This window comes from Thermobia domestica, chromosome 3 (assembly GCF_964235325.1).
Source record: "Thermobia domestica chromosome 3, izTheDome1.hap1.1, whole genome shotgun sequence".
Lineage (NCBI taxonomy): Eukaryota > Metazoa > Arthropoda > Insecta > Zygentoma > Lepismatidae > Thermobia > Thermobia domestica.
This window is the reverse complement of record NC_137456.1, coordinates 205,214,927-205,236,652: the sequence shown is the minus strand read 5'-3', so window position 1 is coordinate 205,236,652 and position 21,726 is coordinate 205,214,927. Positions and strand designations below refer to the sequence as shown.

The 21,726-nt window shown below is 35.3% G+C and overlaps 1 protein-coding gene across 5 annotated transcripts in view; it reads right to left on the bottom strand.

Moving 5' to 3' along the window:
- Positions 1–21,726, bottom strand: part of Ten-a (Teneurin-a transmembrane protein) — a 1,171,522-nt gene that overhangs the window by 508,040 nt on the left and 641,756 nt on the right. For all 5 annotated transcript variants that reach the window (XM_081752112.1, XM_081752114.1, XM_081752113.1 and 2 more), the window contains one exon: positions 7,817–7,967. In XM_081752112.1, coding sequence (XP_081608238.1) covers positions 7,817–7,967 — 151 coding nt within the window. The remainder of the gene's footprint in view (positions 1–7,816; positions 7,968–21,726) is intronic.

Genomic DNA, 21,726 nt, shown 5'->3' with positions numbered 1-21,726 from the left:
ATTCGAGAGGTCGTGGGTTCGATTCCCGCTGCCGACCATCCTGACTGGGGTTTTCCAGGGTTTTCCCCAGTCCTACTAGGCAAATGCCGGGATGGTACCTACTAAACAGGGCCTGGCCGATACCTTCCTAGATCCTTTCGTTGTTATTATTGTTGTTGTTAGATTTCCAGTGTAAAATGGTCTCTGAGCTATATCTGGTGATTGTTAAATAAATAAATAAATAAATATCTTGAAAACCTTCGTTCATGACTACCCCCTCCCTTCTTTCCTCATCGTGATACAATATAATGTTTAATGCAAGTTTTAAATCTACATTACTCAACCTGAAATTTTAGTCAAATTATGAGTGTTTCCTTGTTGCGCCCATTGTAAACATACAGAAAAAAGTGGTTTAAGATTTTAGAGAATTTTCCTACAAAAGTAGCGAAAATTTCGTTGAACGTCTCATTTTCAAAATCTCTCACGGACTTGAATGTAGTTAATAGAAACATATTTAATATTAGATTAGTGCTAATGAAATGCCTAAACTCAAGTGCGTCATTTCCAAAGGCCAAGAAATGAAAATTGCAAAATACGGTTAATCAAAATATTCGCCAACTGAATGTCCTTTGAGCAACATTTGTACGTGCAACACGAGGATACCATGTCTTTCAAACATTTCTGTATGCTTATGGTTAAAGTTGCTCTTCGTTTCATGAAGGTAAGTATTATAACGATCCCAGTTATGGTTTCGCCTCGACGGAGAAATATGATGAATTAACACCTCTGTAGAACACCATACCACATCTTCTAGGCTAAAGAGAAACAGCCTTTGACTTTGACCAAGATCCAACCCTGTCCTGATCGTTCATGATTCTCATAGTCGATCCATTTTTCATCCAACGTTACAATTCAATGCAGGAAACTTCCACGATTATTCCTTACACTTAGAGAACTGCACATCTCCAGACAACGAGTCTTGTTGCCCACTGTCAACTCATGGCATCCATACGTCCAACTTTTTCACATTACTGATTATACGGAGTCTCAGTATGAACATTTTTCTGAGGGTCCACTTCCATGATGTTCCTGGGAAGCTGATCCAAACATGATGTTGGTAGGTACATATGGGACACATTTTGTAATGCTGAATCAGCTAAAAATAAATAAATAAATAAATAAATAAATTACCAACCCAACGGCGAATTGTGTGTTCATTCGCTATTTGTAACAAAAATGCACTTTTAATGTTCTTTGTGCAGTGTAGAATGTTCTAGCTTGAATTCATAGAGAAAAAACAATTGTGTGCTTTTCTTGATGTACTTTCATACGATTCTGCACTTTCATACAAAACATTATCACCTGACTGTCTTGGTACACCAGCCTGTTTGCCGGACGCGTACTGAGTTTGTGGCATTGCGTTGTGTTGAGTTACTGAGGTGAGTTACCCACTAGACCCCAAAGTGAACATTTCATTCGCACTAACCTAATATATGTACGTCAAAGAAGAAATCAAATTAGAAAATATGGTTTCATTTTTGTGGAACAAAACGTTACATATATTTCCTTAAATATATTAACTATGGAATTTAATTGGGATATTAACGAAAAGTACTGGACATATTACTGGTTACTATGTTGGAATAAATTCTCATTTCTTTGTGTAGAGCTGCGCAAGATTGAAACGTCTCAAATCCTTCCTGCGAATTTACCTTTAGCTTCAGCTCTCATGGAGATACATCGGGAAGGTAGGTGTATTACAGAATAGCTTCTAACTGTGGCTTAAGTAACATTGATTTGTCCCTAAATTCAAGGATATTTTGTCATTTATAGCATGTAGTGTGACATTGCCTCATCAGAGTTCTGTAGAGCCAACAGTGTAAGCTATATTTCCGTTTTACCAGGTTTAGGAATCTTCGGTGTATTCTCTGTTAGAGTGTTAGAGAATTGATATAACAAAATGCTGTCCTGGAATGAGGGAGCTCTACGATTGTAGATTATATGAGGAGAATTGCAGGAAAAATACACTATTAATTTTTCCTAGAATGAACAGCTAGAATCTATTGTCAGTTACACCTGAACTGAATAACAGTTTCAAACAATGTTCTACGAAAATTAGCACTTTGATCTAGGTGAATTTGAATCACACATGTTGCCACGGCATTTGTGATTTATTCAATTAGGGATGACGAAATTATTATCCTCCGTATTCTTACTGCCATAAAAATTAATCCACGAATATGATAAAGGAAGATGACACAATAAGCGGTTAACATAATATTTTGATAACCATCATAAACATGAATTTCATCTACACGAATTGTCTCAGTTTTCCGTCAATTTGTTAATGTCTCAGTTGCAGAATGGAGAAGGATTATTCCTACTCACGCATGTTAGTTTCTGATACAAAGATTTCTTTAATGGCCATTTAGTATAGAGGATAAATCAACATTTACAAGTATGCAAATGTAAATTTCCATAATGCACCTTTCTGATCACTGGATAGTCATCATTGGGTATAAACGGTCGACCGGAATGACAATAGGGCGTAAATATCTGGGGAGGAATTCATGGAAACCATATGACTGTACGTACCATAGTTTATTTTCTGACTGATATTTGACATCGTAAATGTTCCTAGAATTTTAGAGCTTTTGATATATAATGTATCTCTGTTCTTATGTCAGAAAATATTTGTATCAACGCCGGAGAATGTGACATAGAAATTACATGTTGCTCATATGTACAGATAAAAGTTAATGTTTTGTTCTTGAAATTTATATAGAAAGAAGGTTCAATATTTTATTCCTCCTTTATCTTACATGCAGGTTTATTATTTCTACGGTAGAATTAAGAACGTACGTGGATACATCAACAAGAGCTAAGTCATAAAATGACGAATTATTATTGCATTTTGCATGACTTATACTAGTATCACATATCATTGAACAAATTCATCTTGTATTTTCAGAATCTTGCACACAGTAGTAGTGAAGAGAGACATATAGAAGTGCCACAATTTTTTTTAGGTATGAAAGTATGTCTGTAGAAGAAATGGAGGAAAGAGTAGCAAGATTACTCTAAATAATACATGAGTTTCTTGTAATGAAAAAGTTGTTCCGTATTTACATGTTTTAAGAAATTAAGTTGATGAAATAACCATAATTTATTACAATTCTTAATGAAGAAAAATATGCACACACATATATTTATCAAAGTAATGTAAACATCCAATTACTGCGATACGTCATTTCTATGAGTTAGTAACATTGAGTATTTGTGCAGTGCAACTCCTCCTACATTAGCGCTGTGATGGATGATAGTAAGTAGTATGAGCGGTGGCGTAATATGGATTCGTTTGTAGAATAGATAAGACCTTGGTGGTGTTAAATGGGAAACCTCTCTGATTTTCAAAGAAGGCAAATTTTTGTTGCGCATCTAGGACTTTTAGTTTGCTGGGTGTATTGAGCGCAACAGTGTCCAAGGTAATGATGATCGAGACGATTACGACATACATATGGTAGTAAGACATTATCAGAGAAGACGAAGAGTTCACGTAAACCAAGGCTGAGTGATTGTCGAACATTGAAGATAATGATAACATCCGACTGTAGTGCTAGTGTTGTACAACTGGCTACAGAACTCAGTAGTGTCTCGAACGAAAGGTTTCGACAGTTACAGATAGCTGAGAGCTGGATAATTGCATCAAAAACGGTCGGGTTGCGATTGCAGAAATTCTGACTTCCCCTCGCTGTATCCTTTTCTAGTTGATGGAATGATATTCACAGTTCTTGAAAGGACTTCTTTTTCTCCAAGTATCAGAAGATATTTGTAAGGCTTGAATTTGGACTGACCGGTCCCTTATCAGGCAGTCTCATTTCACGTTTTGTTCATCAAAGCCTTATAAAAACTTCACTTCTTCATCTTTGGTATTTTCTTGTTTGACAGTTCTGACTGAAGACAAACTTCAGCTCACTTCTTAAACGTAGTTGCATGTTGCACATAAACCAGAAAAGCACTGGCATGATGAACAGTAGGGTGAATCGAAAAAAATCAAAAGTTGTCCAATTGAATAGAATTAGGTGTCAAAAGTTGTGTATTGACTAGTATAACGTTCGTGAATTTTTCATATTTTTTGTACCTCATCTTCATTCCCCGCAAGGGCCTCCAAATTTTGCAATTTAAAGAAAACTTGAATTTTTTGAAAATATTGAATTTTTTTAAAGCTGCCCAATGAAATTGAACTAGGTATCAAAAGTTGAATAATGACTGGATTGACTACACCATTCACGATTTTAAAATAATTTGCATCTTTATTCCCCGCAAGGCCTGAAATTTTGCAGTTTTTACGGTAAATTTTGAAATTTCACTTAAAATATTAAAAAAGTTTTAAAATCCGCCAAATCACTTCATACTTGCTTAAGAAAGAGTTGTATTCCCTACCACAACACCTACAGTTTTGAAGTAATTTTCGTGTTTTATCTTATTACTTGCAGAGGCCTTAAAATTTTGGAATTTATACAGTAAATCTCAAATTCATTGAAGAAACTGACAATTTTAAGAATTGTCAAATAATATTCTATTAGATTTCAAGCCTTGTGCATGACTATCATAATTTCGATGATTTTTAAAAATATTTTTCCTGCATCTTCGTTAACTCCAATAAGTTTTAAACTGCAGTTTCACAGTAATATCTAAAAATACATTGAACACAATGTTAAGATACATTATGTAAATTTAATAATTTTGCATTGAAGTTATTTTTTATATGCACCTCTTCGCTGGTTCCCACAAACATCCAGAACTCAGCACGAGGAGGCGGCTGCATCTAGAGTTCCGATCACCCTCCCGTCCCATCCACCCTACACTGAGAAAAACAATGTAGGTGGTGTACTTAAAAAGATAGGTTACATGCGTAATTCCTGCAGTTTTTGGATTTAACGTACAGCAGACGTATAACTGCTAATGTATGTTTTATAATACTTTCTGTATAATTGTTTCATCTGTACGTACTTTCCGTATGAGACAATATAGGCGGTCAGAATCTCACATACAAATGGACGTATATAACATATAGCTGAGGAATGTAACATAAGTATATGCATGTGATATACGGAAAAGTGTTAGATGTCAGGCATCCTGCGACAGCATGATGTATTACCTAAGGGCAGTGCGTATGTAGCATATGGATCAGTATGCTCCGTACTGATTTCTGTAGTAAGCAAGAGAATTCCGCATATTTGTACAATATACCGCTTTCCAGAGAAGGATTTTTCTCAGTGTACCTTTGGAAATTATCTCTTTAACTCGTTGGTTTGTATTCAGATTATGTTTCGAATGTGGACATAATTGACATATCCAAAAGTCTTGCTCTGATAAATCCATCTCGAGTTAACACACCACACACTTCAGACGAAGCTTCCGTAACAGTTTTAATGCACCCTTTGTCTGCTTGGGTATGACATGGCAAGTGGAAAACAGGCGGAAGGATAGATGAAACTCCTGTTACACATTTCTGTAGATCCCTCACCGAAAAATGTCTCGTCAGAGATGGTTCGGTTACTTCGCGTTCCTGACACTTGATTAGGTCAATGTAAGCCTGAGGACTAAAGTGGATTGCTGGAATACTGAACTTGCGTACAGGAGGTGTTTGATTATGCATAACTAGTTCTCGAATATGCTTTCAATCATCGGCGAGCATAGATAGCAGTAAATTTTCAGGATACGTGAAGAAACCATTGGCTGAATTGTCCTCTCTACAATGAGCTTCAGTTCATTGCTTATGTACCGTGAAAAGGCTATAGTACGATATAAGTTCACAGGAGCATCCTTGATAGTAGGGTTACATTTAACGTAAAACCACGTCGGAGCATACACTTTATAATGAGTGTAACGAACTCCTTCAAGTTCGAAGATGGATCAGTAGTTCTTATGTGAACTCTAAGCATTACGTTAGTAGTACTGATCCATCTTGCATGGGATCATTTTCCAGTACTTCTTGATGCAAGATTTGGTGAACACTCACCAACAGAGATTGCTTTGCAAATATCCCACATATATTTTTGGTCTGTGCTACCATTTGACGTCGTTTTCTTCCATGGCCGAGAAATTTCTTTCATTCGCTTGAAAATTAACGACTGGTAAATCCTCATAATTGGTTAATTTTTCCTATAATTCCCGAGAAATTTTTGCTATAGTTCCTATATTTTTCACAATTTTTCGTATAGTTCCCTAGGACTTTTGAGGACCCACTGTTGCGCTATCTAAATGTTGTAGAATATGCCTTAGAATATGCCATAAAAACGGCAAAATTTCAGGCCTTGCGGGGAATAAAGATGCAAATTATTTTAAAAATCATGAATGGTGTAGTAAATCTAGTCATTATGCAACTTTTTTCACCTAGTTCGGTTTCATTGGGCAACTTTTAAAAAGATTCAATATTTTTTTTTTAAAAAAAATAAATTTTCTTAAAAAAAATGTAAAATTTTGAGGCCCTTGCGAGGAATGAAGATGAAGTACAAAAATTATGAAAAAATTCACGAATGTTGTACTAGTCAATACACAACTTTTGACACCTAGTTCTATTTAATTGGACAACTTTTGATTTTTTCGATCCACCATAATGAATAGTTTCTTTCCTATGTTTCGAAAGGATAGATGGAAAATGGAACTTCAGAAACTGGAATGGAGTAATAAAGTGATTCAAATAAGTATTTGTTGCAAAAAAAAAAAAAAAAAAAAAATCAAATCAATGCCACTATCAATTTGAAATGTTGAGGTTGAGTCTCTTTTTAAACCAATTCTGTGAATTTCTCTCTTAGACCAATGTTTCTCGAAAAGTCTACATTTGTTTTTCTCTGTCACTTGGTACTTTGTTATATATTTTGAAGCTTTATTTAGCATATTAGTGTTGAGTTACAATTATCAGGCAGTTTTATCCGTTCCTAAAGTGGTGTGTTATTTCACCTTATCTCATACATCTGCTAAACGATAGAAAAATCAGAGAATATTTGTTTATACTTGTTCAAAATTTAATACTTATTTTAGATAAACCAAATTAGCACACTTGTTTGAAATTTTAAAGTTGATACTCCGTAAAAATATTCTGTGTACACAATTGTTCTGAACACTATCACCATCAAACTTAGCATGTGTGATTGAATAAAAGGGAATGCCATTTCTTATTTTTCCTTCAAAGTTCTATATTCAGTACTAGCCAATTTAAAAAGGCTTGTACTATGAATTAACAGCACCCAAGATGGAAAACCTAAGACAAAAGTATAAATACTAGCATGTAAGATACTGCACAATTAACTTGCACTGTTAAAATATTCGTCTAAAGATTGATATCTGGCTGGACTTTCAAGAAAAAAATTGTCAAAGCTATAATGTAGGGTAGTGCCTTAAATCTAGATTTAAAAAAGAAGAAATATTAAGAAAGAAAGGACATGCCATGGAATGAACATGATTACGATTTTGTCAAAAATCCATTTGAGGCCACGGAGATCCAGTTCGATTACCAGTGGGGATTTTCAATTATCTTTCGCAAACGTATTTCCAGTCGCGATAGAAAATTGAGAGATTTAAAGCAAGTAATAACTAAAAGGTGTATAAAATATTAGTAACTTTCAGAACAGCAAATTTTTTAATCAAGACTGTGTCATAAAATATAGGAGATATTGAGTGTGCACCTTTTCTATAGGAACAATTAGAAAGTACCATTCTAAGAAGAAAAAGGTTCTAGAAGGAGATTTCATTTTCAAATTTAAATTTCCTTATTCCATTTTATTGTTTAGAATATTAGGACACAACATTTACAATAAATATATAGTCTTACCTGTGTTGGCTGCTTATGGTATTGCTCTTACTGCAAACGCCATCAGGTTGAAGGAAGTCCTTGTTACTGGAGAGAGTGCCTCCGCCGCCACCAACAGGTGATTTTGGAGACTTTGCTGGGTAAGTCCGCGGACTCCCAGACATCAGATACTCTGCAACAGAGAAAGAAATGATATACCGTATTTCCAGAAAACTTTCCATTACATCATTGATGTTTCAAATTCAAATCGACAGAACAACATTGAAACTATGACAACAAACTTTATTTCCTTGGTAATTTTGAATATTAATTTAACTTATTTTTCTATTTCAGATATACTGAGATGTTGGCATGGTAAAACGTAATTGGACAACCACCACATTCATGAGAGCGTCTTGTAATCTAACGAATGTAACATCTGATTTTATTACAGTTACCTTCGATAGAGCATAAGAGTAAAAATTTAGATGCAATAGGTCTCGTAGACTACCAGATGTTTCGTCAATGAGAAAATGAAGCATGATGCCGAAGCTTTTTAAAATAATGTTCTTTAAATTACTTATGAGAACTGAGGGGGGGGGGGAAACAATTTGATTTAGACAACTTGGCTCACATAGAAGAAATGATAGGTGGTCGAACATTCAGGAAATTTGAGACAAATGTACAGAATTTTAGTAGTTCCAGCTACCTATGGATTACATTTATTCACAACCATATTGATAAGTTTTCTCTTTCTATCTTACCTTTCTTTTACCTTTTAGAATACTATTTTTAATAATGACTATGTAAATTAAGAATTTAAATATGCCACTATTATTAACTTTAATATCTCACCACACGAACTTTAAGTATGGTTACTACATGCAACCAAAATTTTATTAATCATCTAGGCGACATAGTAATTCGTACAAGTGCTGCAGGGCTTTAAATTTCGTATGTGATTTCCTTAATTTTCTGTGGCAAGATACCAGAAGTGAGTGCAGAAAATCTTATACAAATTACGAGTTACTTCAATTTAGTACGAATCTAAAATTAGAGAACTTCACATCCTGAGTTAATATTATTGAAGTGAGATAATAAATATATGATATAGTTTTGTCATATTAGGTGATCGTAAATTTTAAATCAGTTTCAGTTGGTAAATCCACTTAAATTCTGCTATGATATAGTTTTCTTGGATCTGAAGGTTTAGTAATGTGATACTGTACACTAGCTCCCTGAGTAATATTAACTGATTTTTATTTCTCGTAATAATAGAAAATCTATTTGGTTATGAGTTCAGATTTTTTTTTTTTCACAGATAATTTAAGTCTAACGAGAGCGGAATTAGAGTATTGGCTCTTAATCAAGGGTTCCGGACTCAAATACTTTCTGAGAATTTCAAATTATTTCCTTGACTTTTATCAGTCAAATCCTGGTGTGGTATCTTCAATTCTGAGTCAGTGCCGACCTTCTTCATGATTTCTATACATTACTTCTGATGTTATTGTTGTTAATTTCAGTGTACGTTTGCTTTGCTGTATCTGAAACTTTGTTAAATAAATAAATAAATAATATTAATATTTAGTACGAGGCGCACCCAGAAAATAACTTTCCCACGCGTCTCATAGCTAGGAAACCGTATGTTGCGCGAAGCGACGCGTGCACGTGAAAGAATAAGGTCCTAGCATGGCGCATGAGCCAGCGGAACTTCACTAGTGCTCTCAGTATCGTCGTGGCAATGGTTGAAGAGGGATTTCTATTCCAGCTCCCGCCGCGTATGAAGTACGAGCAGTGATAAAGTTTTTGAATGCACAGGGAATAGCGCCGATTGAAATCCACCGTCAGCTGTGAAAAATCTATGGGCCTAACGTCATGAGCAAACAGATGATGCGCTGCTGGTGTAGAAAATTGTATCTGTATTATATTTAACTTAAGATTAATTTTTATGCTATTCATCGTTTTCCGTTAAATACTTATATATTAGGGTGGGTCGAAAAAAACGATTTCTTTCAAATCGAATTCTAATAGTGCGGAAAAGTTGGACCATCTATCGAAACGTGTAAGTGTATTTTTTTTTTTTTTTTTTGAAATCGCGTAATATCTTCAGTTCGCGCATCCAGGTTAAAGTTTTACCAAATTGTCAAAAATCATACTTTTTTTGGAACACCCTGTATAGAACACAGGTTGCTTCTGATAGTTGTAATAGAGCGCTAATTCTCAAGTAGGCATGTAACAATACACAGAAGAAAAGAAAATCAACATCGGATAATATCTTCAGCTCTTGCCCTAAGGTCAAAATCTCGTGAAATTGTAAAAAATCGTACTTTTTTGGAACACCCTGTATGAAATAGATTATGTTGTTATAATTTTAATATGGTGGTTATATTTCTCCCAATCATGCGGGAATATTCAGAAAAAAGAAAACAGAAATTGGATAGTATAGGTATCTTCAGTTCGTGTATTGGAACTTAAAAATCGAAAATTTTACGAAAGGAATCATTTTCTGTTTTCGATCTGAGCGTGCAGCTCTTCGCTCATTTCTGATCTTAGAAATGACCCAGAACTCACCACGAAGAGTTGGCTGCACTTCGAGTTCCACCCACACCCTTCCCAACCACCCTATCATTGTAGAAGTTTCAAATTCATTTCCTTTGTATTTCGGGCATAACTTTAATATCAGACTTCTTACTAAAATCTGGCATTATAGAGCGTGACAAAAGTGTGGTCCGAATAAAACCATCTCTGTTTAAGGAGCCACACACTTTTGTAGCATCCTCTGTTACAAGTTTAACACATCTTTCTACGGACTGCGTGTGACATGGAAATTTTACGTAGTCAAACTCTGGTAGTTCTTTTGTCTTCACAAATGACAAAATACTCGCTGTTGTTACATGGGCCATTATTGGTGGTGATGAAAGTTTACACGTTGACCAATCTATCAATTCGGTATAGTCAGTTGCTTCAAAATTAAGATTAGGTGGTAAAAAATTTCTCACACTTTCACCTGATGGTGGTTGATTCCTCCATTTCAACAATCTTCTGTAAGCTAATTCTCTTATATGTTTCCGTTCATTACATTTTAATGAGTTACCTTTCAGACATCTTTTCGAGTACCTAGATGATGACACTTCAGGCCCCAAATCATTTTCTGGAACTATCGCCAAACAATTGAAACACTGTGAGCAGTGGCGTAGCAGCTGCCCCCGCAACCCCCGCAGTGCGGGGGGGGGCAAGGTATACGGGGCCCCGAAGTCTTGCGATGAATAAAGATTTAAAGAAGTAGAGCTTCAACCTTACTTTTGTCGGCTTTACAACTAGGGCCCCTTCTCTATACTTTGCGAGGGGGCCCGCAAAAGTGTGCTACGCCACTGACTGTGAGCAGTTTCCTGTTGTTGGTTATGAGAATATTCAGACCGAAGATATCTCCGTAAAAGAAAATGACCTGACCAAAGACCAAAAATATCTTCTTGATATTGTTAGAGCTATAAACAACGGCGAGTGTTCAAGTGGTCTTGCAGTAAAGAATTCATGTCCAATAAGTCATTCAAGGTGGCTTACCATAGCGAATCGTATTTTAAGGTTATATATTTCGACGGAAAATCGTTGATTTGAGCTGAAGACATTGGCGACTTACATTGTAAAAACATATGCACCAGCTTGGTTTGCTATTAAACAAAATTCGTCTGTAAAATATGGTGCAAAACATGTGTTTAAATTGATTCAGACATCACGATATCTACCGGAAAGTTTACTAGAAATTATCGATCTTGTAATACAGCAAAACGCATTTTTCGCGCACCCTGAAAACCTTATTTTGGCCATGGCGATGGATGAACAGAAACACATAAGAGAACTAGCTTTCAGAAGATTGTTGAAATGGAGGAATCAACCACCATCAGGTGAAAGTGTGAGAAATTTTTTACCACCTAATCTCAATTTTGAAGCAACTGACTATACCGAATTGATAGATTGGTCAACGTGTAAACTTTCATCACCACCAATAATGGCCCATGTAACAACAGCGAGTATTTTGTCATTTGTGAAGACAAAAGAACTACCAGAGTTTGACTACGTAAAATTTCCATGTCACATGCAGTCCGTAGAAAGATGTGTTAAACTTGTAACAGAGGATGCTACAAAAGTGTGTGGCTCCTTAAACAGAGATGGTTTTATTCGGACCACACTTTTGTCACGCTCTATAATGCCAGATTTTAGTAAGAAGTCTGATATTAAAGTTATGCCCGAAATACAAAAGAAATAAATTTGAAACTTCTACAATGGTTGGTTGGGTGGAACTCAACCAACCTCAGTGGTTGGGAAGGGTGTGGGTGGAACTCGAAGTGCAGCCAACTCTTCGTGGTGAGTTCTGGGTCATTTCTAAGATCAGAAATGAGCGAAGAGCTGCACGCTCAGATCGAAAACAGAAAATGATTCCTTTCGTAAAATTTTCGATTTTTAAGTTTCAATACACGAACTGAAGATACCTGTACTATCCAATTTCTATTTTCTTTTATTCTGAATATTCCCGCATGATTGGGAAAAATATAACCACCATATTAAAATTATAACAACATAATCTATTTCATACAGGGTGTTCCAAAAAAGTACGATTTTTTACAATTTCACGAGATTTTGACCTTGGAGCAAGAACTGAAGATATTATCCGATGTTGATTTTCTTTTCTTCTGTGTATTGTTACATGCCTACTTGAGAATTAGTGCTCTATTACAACTATCAGAAGCAACGTGTGTTCTATACAGGGTGTTCCAAAAAAAGTATGATTTTTGACAATTTGGTAAACTTTAACCTGGATGCGCGAACTGAAGATATTACGCGATTTAAAAAAAAATACACTTATACGTTTCGATAGATGGTCCAACTTTTCCGCACTATTAGAATTCGATTTGAAAGAAATCGTTTTTTTCGACCCACCCTATTATGTATGTACTGTGAAAATTATTCAAATTCAGTTAGTCGTTTCGAATAAAAACTTGAAACAACACATGTTTACTTATGTGAAACTTTCTGCTCAATATATTGATCGATTACAGGTTTACGATACATTTAATCTTATTTTTATAAGTAAGGACTGTATTTGAAGTTCAGGTATGCTTTTCTCGAAAATATCCTAATAACGGCGCTAACCAATTTCACCTGAAGAAATTCCTGGGTGCGGCCATGGTTCATATAAAACAAATCCTTCTTGGCTTCTTTTCATTTAACAATCGTTAACGGGACAGAATTATGATGTTTGAACATGATTTCAACAGGGAAAAGCAAGCACTGTTGGCGCATTTACTTTCATAAGGCGTTTGAAAGACAGAAGCCACTGCGTAATTACTCTCAATGAAAATAGCAACACGAATTTATTTTAAACAAAGAGTTGATAAACCATTTACGTGGGTCATTGATTTTCTTATTGTTTCCATAACTTAAACCTTTTGGATTATGGCTATTGAGACGGGATATATTTTGATTTAACTATCTGCTATGACTAGGGTGACCAAATTATCAACTAAAAAAAACGGGACAACTTTTTACTTTTGGATAGGTTGCGCCCTAAATATATAATTTTTGCCTCTCCGATCTTTATTTCTCTCTCTCTCTCTCTCTCTCTTTCTTTCTTTCTTTCTATCTTTCACAAAAAATGGGGCAAATTTACACTTTGAATATGAAACATGGAATATGAAAAAATATATGAAACATTCATCAATACCTGTCACCGGCAGAATTTATAACGAATTACTATCAACATCAGATTCCAACTCGCTTTATTTTCTTTTCCTTACTTTTAAACATTATTTTACTTACAATTATTTTTTTTTCTTTCAGTTTTATAGTTCTAACCTTTGTTCCCCCTTTCGTCAATGACAGTATGTTACATCTTAGTTAAATCACGGAAACGCTGTACTGTACTGGTGACAGCACCTCAGTCTTCCACCGCCCGAAACAGAGTAAAAACAGTTTGTTTTTCATAAGACTTTTAGCCCCTTACACTGCCGTCTGCGGAGTGGGAGTCTTTGAGGGAGAGGCCTAGGAGGGAAAACAATGCAGCCACCACTTCCAATATCGCAAACGTCGTAATGATGATGCTCAGTAATTAGACATATTAAAATATAATCACATAGCTTAGAAAATAATGATGTAAATTGGGAAATTTTAGATTGGAAAGTTTTTTTGTACCCAATGTACGTAAATACGGGACATTTTGTCGTCCCGGAAAAATTTTTCGGGACACCGGGAATGGTAGTGGAAAAACGAGACAATCCCATTTTTACGGGACGGTTGGTCACCCTAGCTATGACTAAAAAAGAATATATATATATATATATATATATATATATATATATATATATAAATCTTCAAAATGTTAAAAGGAGCATCTAACAAGATAAGAGCAATATTAGGTATCACATTGTGGGAGACCACATGCTAAAACAGGGCCGGCCTTAAATCGATTGGACCGATTGCTCCCAATCGGGCCCCGCGCCTAAGGGGAGCCCTGCGCTAGTGCCGTCTACTCTACTCTCCACTCTAATCTAGTCTCCTGTGCCGTTTTAACAGCATATTAGGCCCTAGAGCAAACAAGTGTGTTGTGGTCTCTATGACTGAATTTTGCTCCCAATCCATGCAATTAATACATGCCATGCTGCTCGCGTGGCCCCGCGACCCAATGTCTATGGTACTGTTAAGACGGGTTTGCTGCTCTCGGTTGTCAAGTACACACAACAACATATTGCAATACAGGTACATCCATCGACTCAACAAGGGAGGGTATGACTTCTCCCTAACAAGTAAATTAATAGTTTGTATTAAGTTTCCGAGCATAAGCAAATATTTTCTGAATTTAATGCTGCTGTAGTTTTTTTCGCTTACAACTTCAGTTGTGAAAATAGATATTATGTCCAGGGAGTATTCTGTACACCCACAACACTCCCCCAAATTTTCTTACAGACATCCCTGGGTATAAAGATATTGTTTTCTTTCAGTTTGTTTAAAAATGTTTATTATTGTTGTGAGTGCACACCCTCTTTTATTTTGAACACCCTATTAAGTGAAAGTTCCTGACATTCTTACTGATTATGCCATATACTACCGTAAATATCGACATTATATCAAATAAATCAGCTTCAAGTTATATTAAAAATATAAAACCAAAGAACAAACTTTGCCCTCTCCTGCGAAAAATCCCGTGGATTTCTTTTTTTCTTTTCTTCCTTTTCTTTTTTGTAATCAAGTCAGGAAAACCGAATGCATACTAGTGCGTACTGAATAGGTGACTCTTTATGAATATTTGTCTTCTAACTCGAATAATCCAATGGAAAATATGTCATCCATCTTCCATCAGTTCCTTAAGATTTATGATCGTCTCATCTCATCACCACTTCATTTAGTCTGCAGTCGATAACCACTTCAAGCTGATTATACCTTTCATAAGTAGCTACCTGTGATGTTCTTACCAGCTTACATTATGGTTTTTCTGACTTGAAATCTTTAAACCAACGAATTCATATCAATGTGCATTTCATTATGTCTTACAAATATAAACTTTTCATAAGAAATTATACGCAGGTGTTAGGTTTCATTCAGTCATATTAACACAAAGCGCAAGTGGAGCTTACTATTTTAACCTTAAATTGCAAAATAACGTTCGAAAGTCAATTCGTATAAGAACAAAATTGACAAAGAAACTATGGTATTTATAGTTATTATGACGCATTTAAGACGTCATTCTCTTACATTTTCCACAATATAAGAATTGTTGGTAATTTTTGCTAATTTTTTAAAACACGTCTTAAAGTATAATTATAATTATACTTATTATTGTATGTATGGCGGCCCGCAGAGTGAGGCAAGGGGTCAGTTAAGTCACCTATAATTTCGAAAACTATTTAATTCTTCGAAATACATGTGAAAACTTGTTAGATTGGCTTGCTGATATACTGCTGTATTTAATACATTAATATGAAATTCTATAGTACTATATAATATATGCACAGTGGCGTAGCTAGGATTTCATTTCGGAATGGGTCCGGGGGTCCTCCTCCGGAGAGTTTTTGGCAATGGGGAAACTAAAAAGCAATTTTAGGGTTTCTTTTAACAACTTTAAAATTTTGGGGGGCTCCTGGGGCCCTCAGCGGTTGGTAATGTGGGGACTGAAAACGTAATTTTAGGTTTTATTTTAACAACATTTCAAAATTTAGGGGGAGATTCACTAAAACAAGTAGTACTATGACTATGTTCTTTTCATACATGATATACTAATATTGCTAAAAATATATATATACATATATATACTTCATATTGAAATATACTTTATACAGTGGTGCCCACCCCCCTTATGTCCATGACGCACCCCCCCCCCAATTGTCTATCCGTAGGTGTTCTTCCATGAAAAAATCTTCTTTTCGATTATTTTACCCCCCCTCCATCAAACATATTTATATAGATTTTTAACCCCCCCAAATATTTCAATGACGCAGTTTGCGTCATAGCCCCCCCTTGTGGGCACCCCTGCTTTATATATGTTCAATCTATTAACATTCACGCACTATTTAAACGCACATTTTGATTGCCATCCATTCTGACTGCAAAATCTCTACTTTTGAAATGAAATGAAAATTATGTTTTTTTATTTGACGTCCCGGGATTTCTTCTTAGGAAATGGACGATTATTGAAAGGGAGTGATTATGAAATTAAATTTTGTGTGCTCTATGTGCTACACAGGCGCACGCGCTAACAACTAGAGCAGCAGGGAGAGCGCAATTATATATATATGTTTTACAGATCTTGATGCAAGTTAGTTGTAAACCTGGGGCCCCGCAAAATGTACCCAATCGGGCCCCGCACCACCTAAGGCCGGCCCTGTGCTAAAATATACCTGTTCGCAACGATAGTTGACAGGGAAGATTGACTAATGTACCATAGTATATCGAGATCATTGTCCATCTTGTTTTGCGGACCAGATAAATTAGATTTCTTACAGAACAATACACAGATCATATTATACAACACACACTATAATGTAGCCCTGTAACATTAACTGCACTGGTCTGAATGATCATATTTTCTTCCCATTGGGACTCGGTTAGATGACATCTGGTATATTCTGAAACTTTTTCCTCAAACCTAAACCAACTGCATCATCAGGTGAAAGAAGTGTGTAAAGTAGTTTCTCAGGATGACAAATTGTTACTACAACTGTCTTCATGAGAGAGTAGAAGGATCCATTATACCTGAAGAAGGATATACAAAATAAAGACATTTTCTAACGTATCATGCATAGGTTGGACCTTGTGCGCATGATCATATTCATTGTACAGTAAGGGACACTTCTGAATGGTACACTCATATGGAAATTTACAGCAAAAGTGTACCATCCAGAAGTGTCCCTTACTGTACAGGCCCTAGAGTGTGTGTGCTAAATTTCACTTAAGTGAGACAAGGAATTCTGAGCGTTCATTTCTCTCTCTCTTAAAAAGAAGAAGAAAGGGCATTCACTTATCCATTGATTAGTTTATTGGTTTTATCGTTTCAATGACCGGAGCTTTATGTAATGAGTTCTAGTGCCTTAAGCGGCCTACAAGCCAGTGTTCCTGTCTGTGTAGTGCTATCCGCTCCAACTCGGAGCCACACACATAAACACTAAGGCCAGGTAGCCATTAGCTAGGAAGAGTTTCTACCTATTTTCCAACCATCAGTCAGAGCAATGTATATTTGCATTCATCATAGAAAAAAAAGTTTTGACTTACATGAAACCAGACAAAACATACAGCACATAAACAAGGCAGAAATTTAATTAACCTTTCTTCCTGAGGATCATATAAATTCTCTCTTCCAGATTCTTCTACTTTAAGATTAATAATATTGTTAGTGGAGTTGTTGCGATGGCAATTCATATAAATAATCCATTTCTTATTTAAGCATCTACGTAGCCTAGCAACACTGGTGTGAATCAGTGGCGTCTACTGACGTGAATGTTCGAGAATTGGCAAGAAACGAAAAATATATTAACCCTCCCAACCATAGGCAAAACTAGAGGGGCTCCCTCTCCCCAGGGGCAACGATGGGCCCATCCACATTTATTTTACTGATCAAAAATAATATGATAAGTTTACATCAATTTACGCATAACTATTTTAGTGGCATTTGCATTCGACATACGAATATTTAATAGTGACTATACTTCGCCACCCATCGATTTCTTGAATATATCCTTTGCCTGGAATATCTCGCAATTTTGCGAAGTAAAGAACAATGACCGTTCCTCCATAATACACCAACCTATAAATAACGATTTTCTTCTAACAATTTAGTTTGCAAATTATAAAGATGAGTCAAAGAGGATGTTATGCAAGGAATAATTTAATTATAATAATTACATAAGTAAATTTTGAAGTTTTTATTTCAATTCCAAGTATTAAAACATGAGATTATAGGTTCAAAAAAAAAGTTCATTTAAATAACATGGGGAATGTCTTCATCCTTCCTTCAGACCCCTAAAAATTAAAAATATTCACTTTTGGCAATTTTCTTGTGAGTTAGTTCTGGAAACCTATAATCATGCCGAATTTCTTTCACGACATTACGGTCAAAATGGGAGATTTTCCTTGATGCCGTCATTCTTTCTTTTGATCTCCTGACATGCCCAAGTCATTATGAATTATGCTACCGACGCGTTCCAGAGAAATGCCTACAATCTCTGACACACGTTTTGATGAAATTCTGCAGTTTTCAAGAATAATGACACAAATTGCATCCACGATTTCGGGGAGTCACTGCTTTTGGTTATCCTGGATGTAAAGCATCATATATTGAGAAATCACCCCGTTTAAACTGTGTCTCTCACTTCACCACTGTATATAACGAAGGTGAGTCAGGAGAGTCTCGTAGTGTTTCACTGATTTCCTCATGAATTTACTTCGGTGACTTTCCATCGTGGAAAAAAATATATGACAGCTGTTATCTTGATGTTCGTGAAATTCGATGATTGGGCACAAATAATAACTTCAGAGGCAACACGCAATAAGAATGTCATTATTAACATGAACATTCATATTTGTACATACTGTACAGAAATATCTTTCAAAACTGTCAAATTTCATAATTCTATCTAAACTTCTGGGTTTGACTACGAGTTTTTCAGCAGCCCTTCATAATTATATATATATATATATATATATATATATATATATATATATATATATATATATATATATATATATATATATATTTTACTACGTATGATATAGACAAACTAGCAGCGTTCACCCCGCTTCGCTGGGGTCACCCCGGAACGCAATAAACTTTGTTACTTAGATAATTTTTACTTTTTCGCTTTCAAGTGATATGATAAAAACCATAGAAGATTGCAGTAAATGTTAACATTATATCGCCTGTCATTTATGTTAACCCGCCGAGTGACACGGTCATGTGGGTTGCATATAAATACGGTTAGATTTAGCTATGATGAGCTAACAAAGGATTTCTACGTTATGGACACTTGAATGGTCAATTATCTCAAGACACTGGTAATTGAAAATTAAAGTGATATGATAAAAACCATCTAGGGTCCAAATCTTAATAACCCCCCCAAAAATGAAAGAAATTGGTTCAGCCGTATTAGCGTGATGAGCTAACAAAGGATTTGTACGTTCTCTTTTATATATATAGATGTGTTATTTCATGTGAAGATGTTACCTTTATTAGTTACGACTTTTACTTCAATTAAGTTTAATTTATAATTATATAATATGAAATCAACAACGAAATACACGTTGTACTGTAATGTAAGTCAAACATAACTAATCGTTTTTGGTATAAAAAATAGCCCCCCCAAAAATGTATCTGCCCCTCATTTGCCCCCCTAAGAAATTAAACCTGGCGTCGTCACTGAGCAAGACTCAAAACTTCTGCGAATCCTTGCTTCTCGTTATTCCTGAAAGCACAGACTATTGTAGCAAATGGGAAACTAACAACTTTATACTGAGGACTCGAATTGATCCCCCATCTTTCATTACATTTCATTTCCATCAATTTTTTTGCTTTTAAATTACTATGTTACAATTATTGATGACATAATATAGTGATGTAAATGACTTGAATCGAGGTGTGCACCTAAGGATACAAAGTTTCAATTAAAGCAATGAAGAAGTTAAAGAACTTCATACTTTAAAATTGGAGTCATTTTAAAGAGAAAGTAGACTACAAGAACTTCATTCTGCTTAAAAATAAAAACCACATAACTTGATGCAAAGAACATATATGAAATAAAAAATAAATGAGCTAATTAAAAATACAGTGAACATTTTTAAAAACAATCTGTATCCTAAGTAGTCTGTCCTAATCAAGGATATTATAAATAGAGGATCTGCCTATATGTATCGTCATCCTATTAAATCGATGAAGCCAAGAAACAACCGAGCATCGGCACGTCTGATTGGCTACTCTCGATTTCACCATAGTCTGATTGGCTACTTTCGTTTCCGCCATGATTGTTGGCTCAAAACATTGCGATCCTATTGGGCGGAGTGGGAAGAGTAGGGGTGGCGAAACTGTGACGTATGGCTTCAAGATTTTGTTGTAAGAGCAGATCCTCTATTTTATAAGATCATTGGTCCTAATCATCAGAACTAGTGATTTTATCATATTTTAGAGCATCTTCAAAATGTTGCCATGTCTTGTTTTGATTTTACACAATTTTAGTGTTTTATTTAGAAGAGTATATTTCTTCAATTTGCACATACGGTAAACAGTTAATAGTTATAAGTTTAGTAGTTCCAAATGTTAATAGTGGTTTCAAGATATGTTCTTATTTACGTAAGAACTTTTATAGTGTAGATTTTAATAATTGAAATGAAGGTTCAGATTTTGATAATCTTATAATTGTTTTAGAAATATATTGAATAATAGTAGTCTATTACTATTTTTCAACATGTTAATATATATTCTGATTAGCGTATTTGAAAAGTGTGGCGAAAACTTGGAAAGTGTCACCTAATGTTTTAAATTTACAGGTAGAATTAGACAATAACTTTGAAACATCCGAAAAACGCTTAAGAAGGAAAAAGGGGTTAACTGCGGTAAAATGGCCGCCCTGAAAAGCAAAATTTACGGGGAAATGAACAAAATCAGACGAAAAGTCGCTATGAGGGTAACGAAAAAGATTTATAAATATGATCTGTGTAGGGTGAATAATTAGGAAGTAAAAATAAGTTAAAACCTGGATAGTGTGAGTTCGTTATTCATAGGATATTAGGGAAATAGAAAATATAGTGTAATATGGCAACGTTTCAGCCTGTGTGAAGTTGGCCTCTGAAATATTTGGGCTACACGAAATATTTATTGGGTCAGAAAGTACTTCATTTGGGCTGTTTGGGCTAGGAACTTTTAGTGTCTGGGCTACTCTGGAAACAAAGCTACAGCTTCACAAAGTTTGAGGGTCAACTTCACTTTAGCTCCCCAAGTATTTGGGCCAGACGAAATTCTTATGGGGCTGAATAGTACTTCTTTCGGGTTGATTGGGTTAGCCACTTTTAGTGTTTGGGCTAAGTATTATAGTTTCCGAGATATAGGCTATTACATTTATTGAAAAGTGATTTTCCTGCTTCTTTTGTCGGGGCTAACTTCACTAATATGACCGATCTGACAAATATGTTTATTGGAATTGACAGTACTGTGTGCCGACTAGCAGTGTGGTGGCAGGTTTCAAGATTTGGGCTGTGTTTGAAACAGAGTTACACCTTTACAAAGTTTTTTTTTGGGGGGGGGGAGCAACTTCACATTAGCCCCCAAGTAATTGGTCCAGACAAGATTTTTATTGTGCTAGATAGTACTTCGTTTGGGCTGATTAGGTCAACAACTTTTAGTGTTTGGGCTATTATAGTTTCCAATATATGGGCTATTATATTTATTAATAAGTGATTTTCCTGCTTCTTAAGTCGGGGCC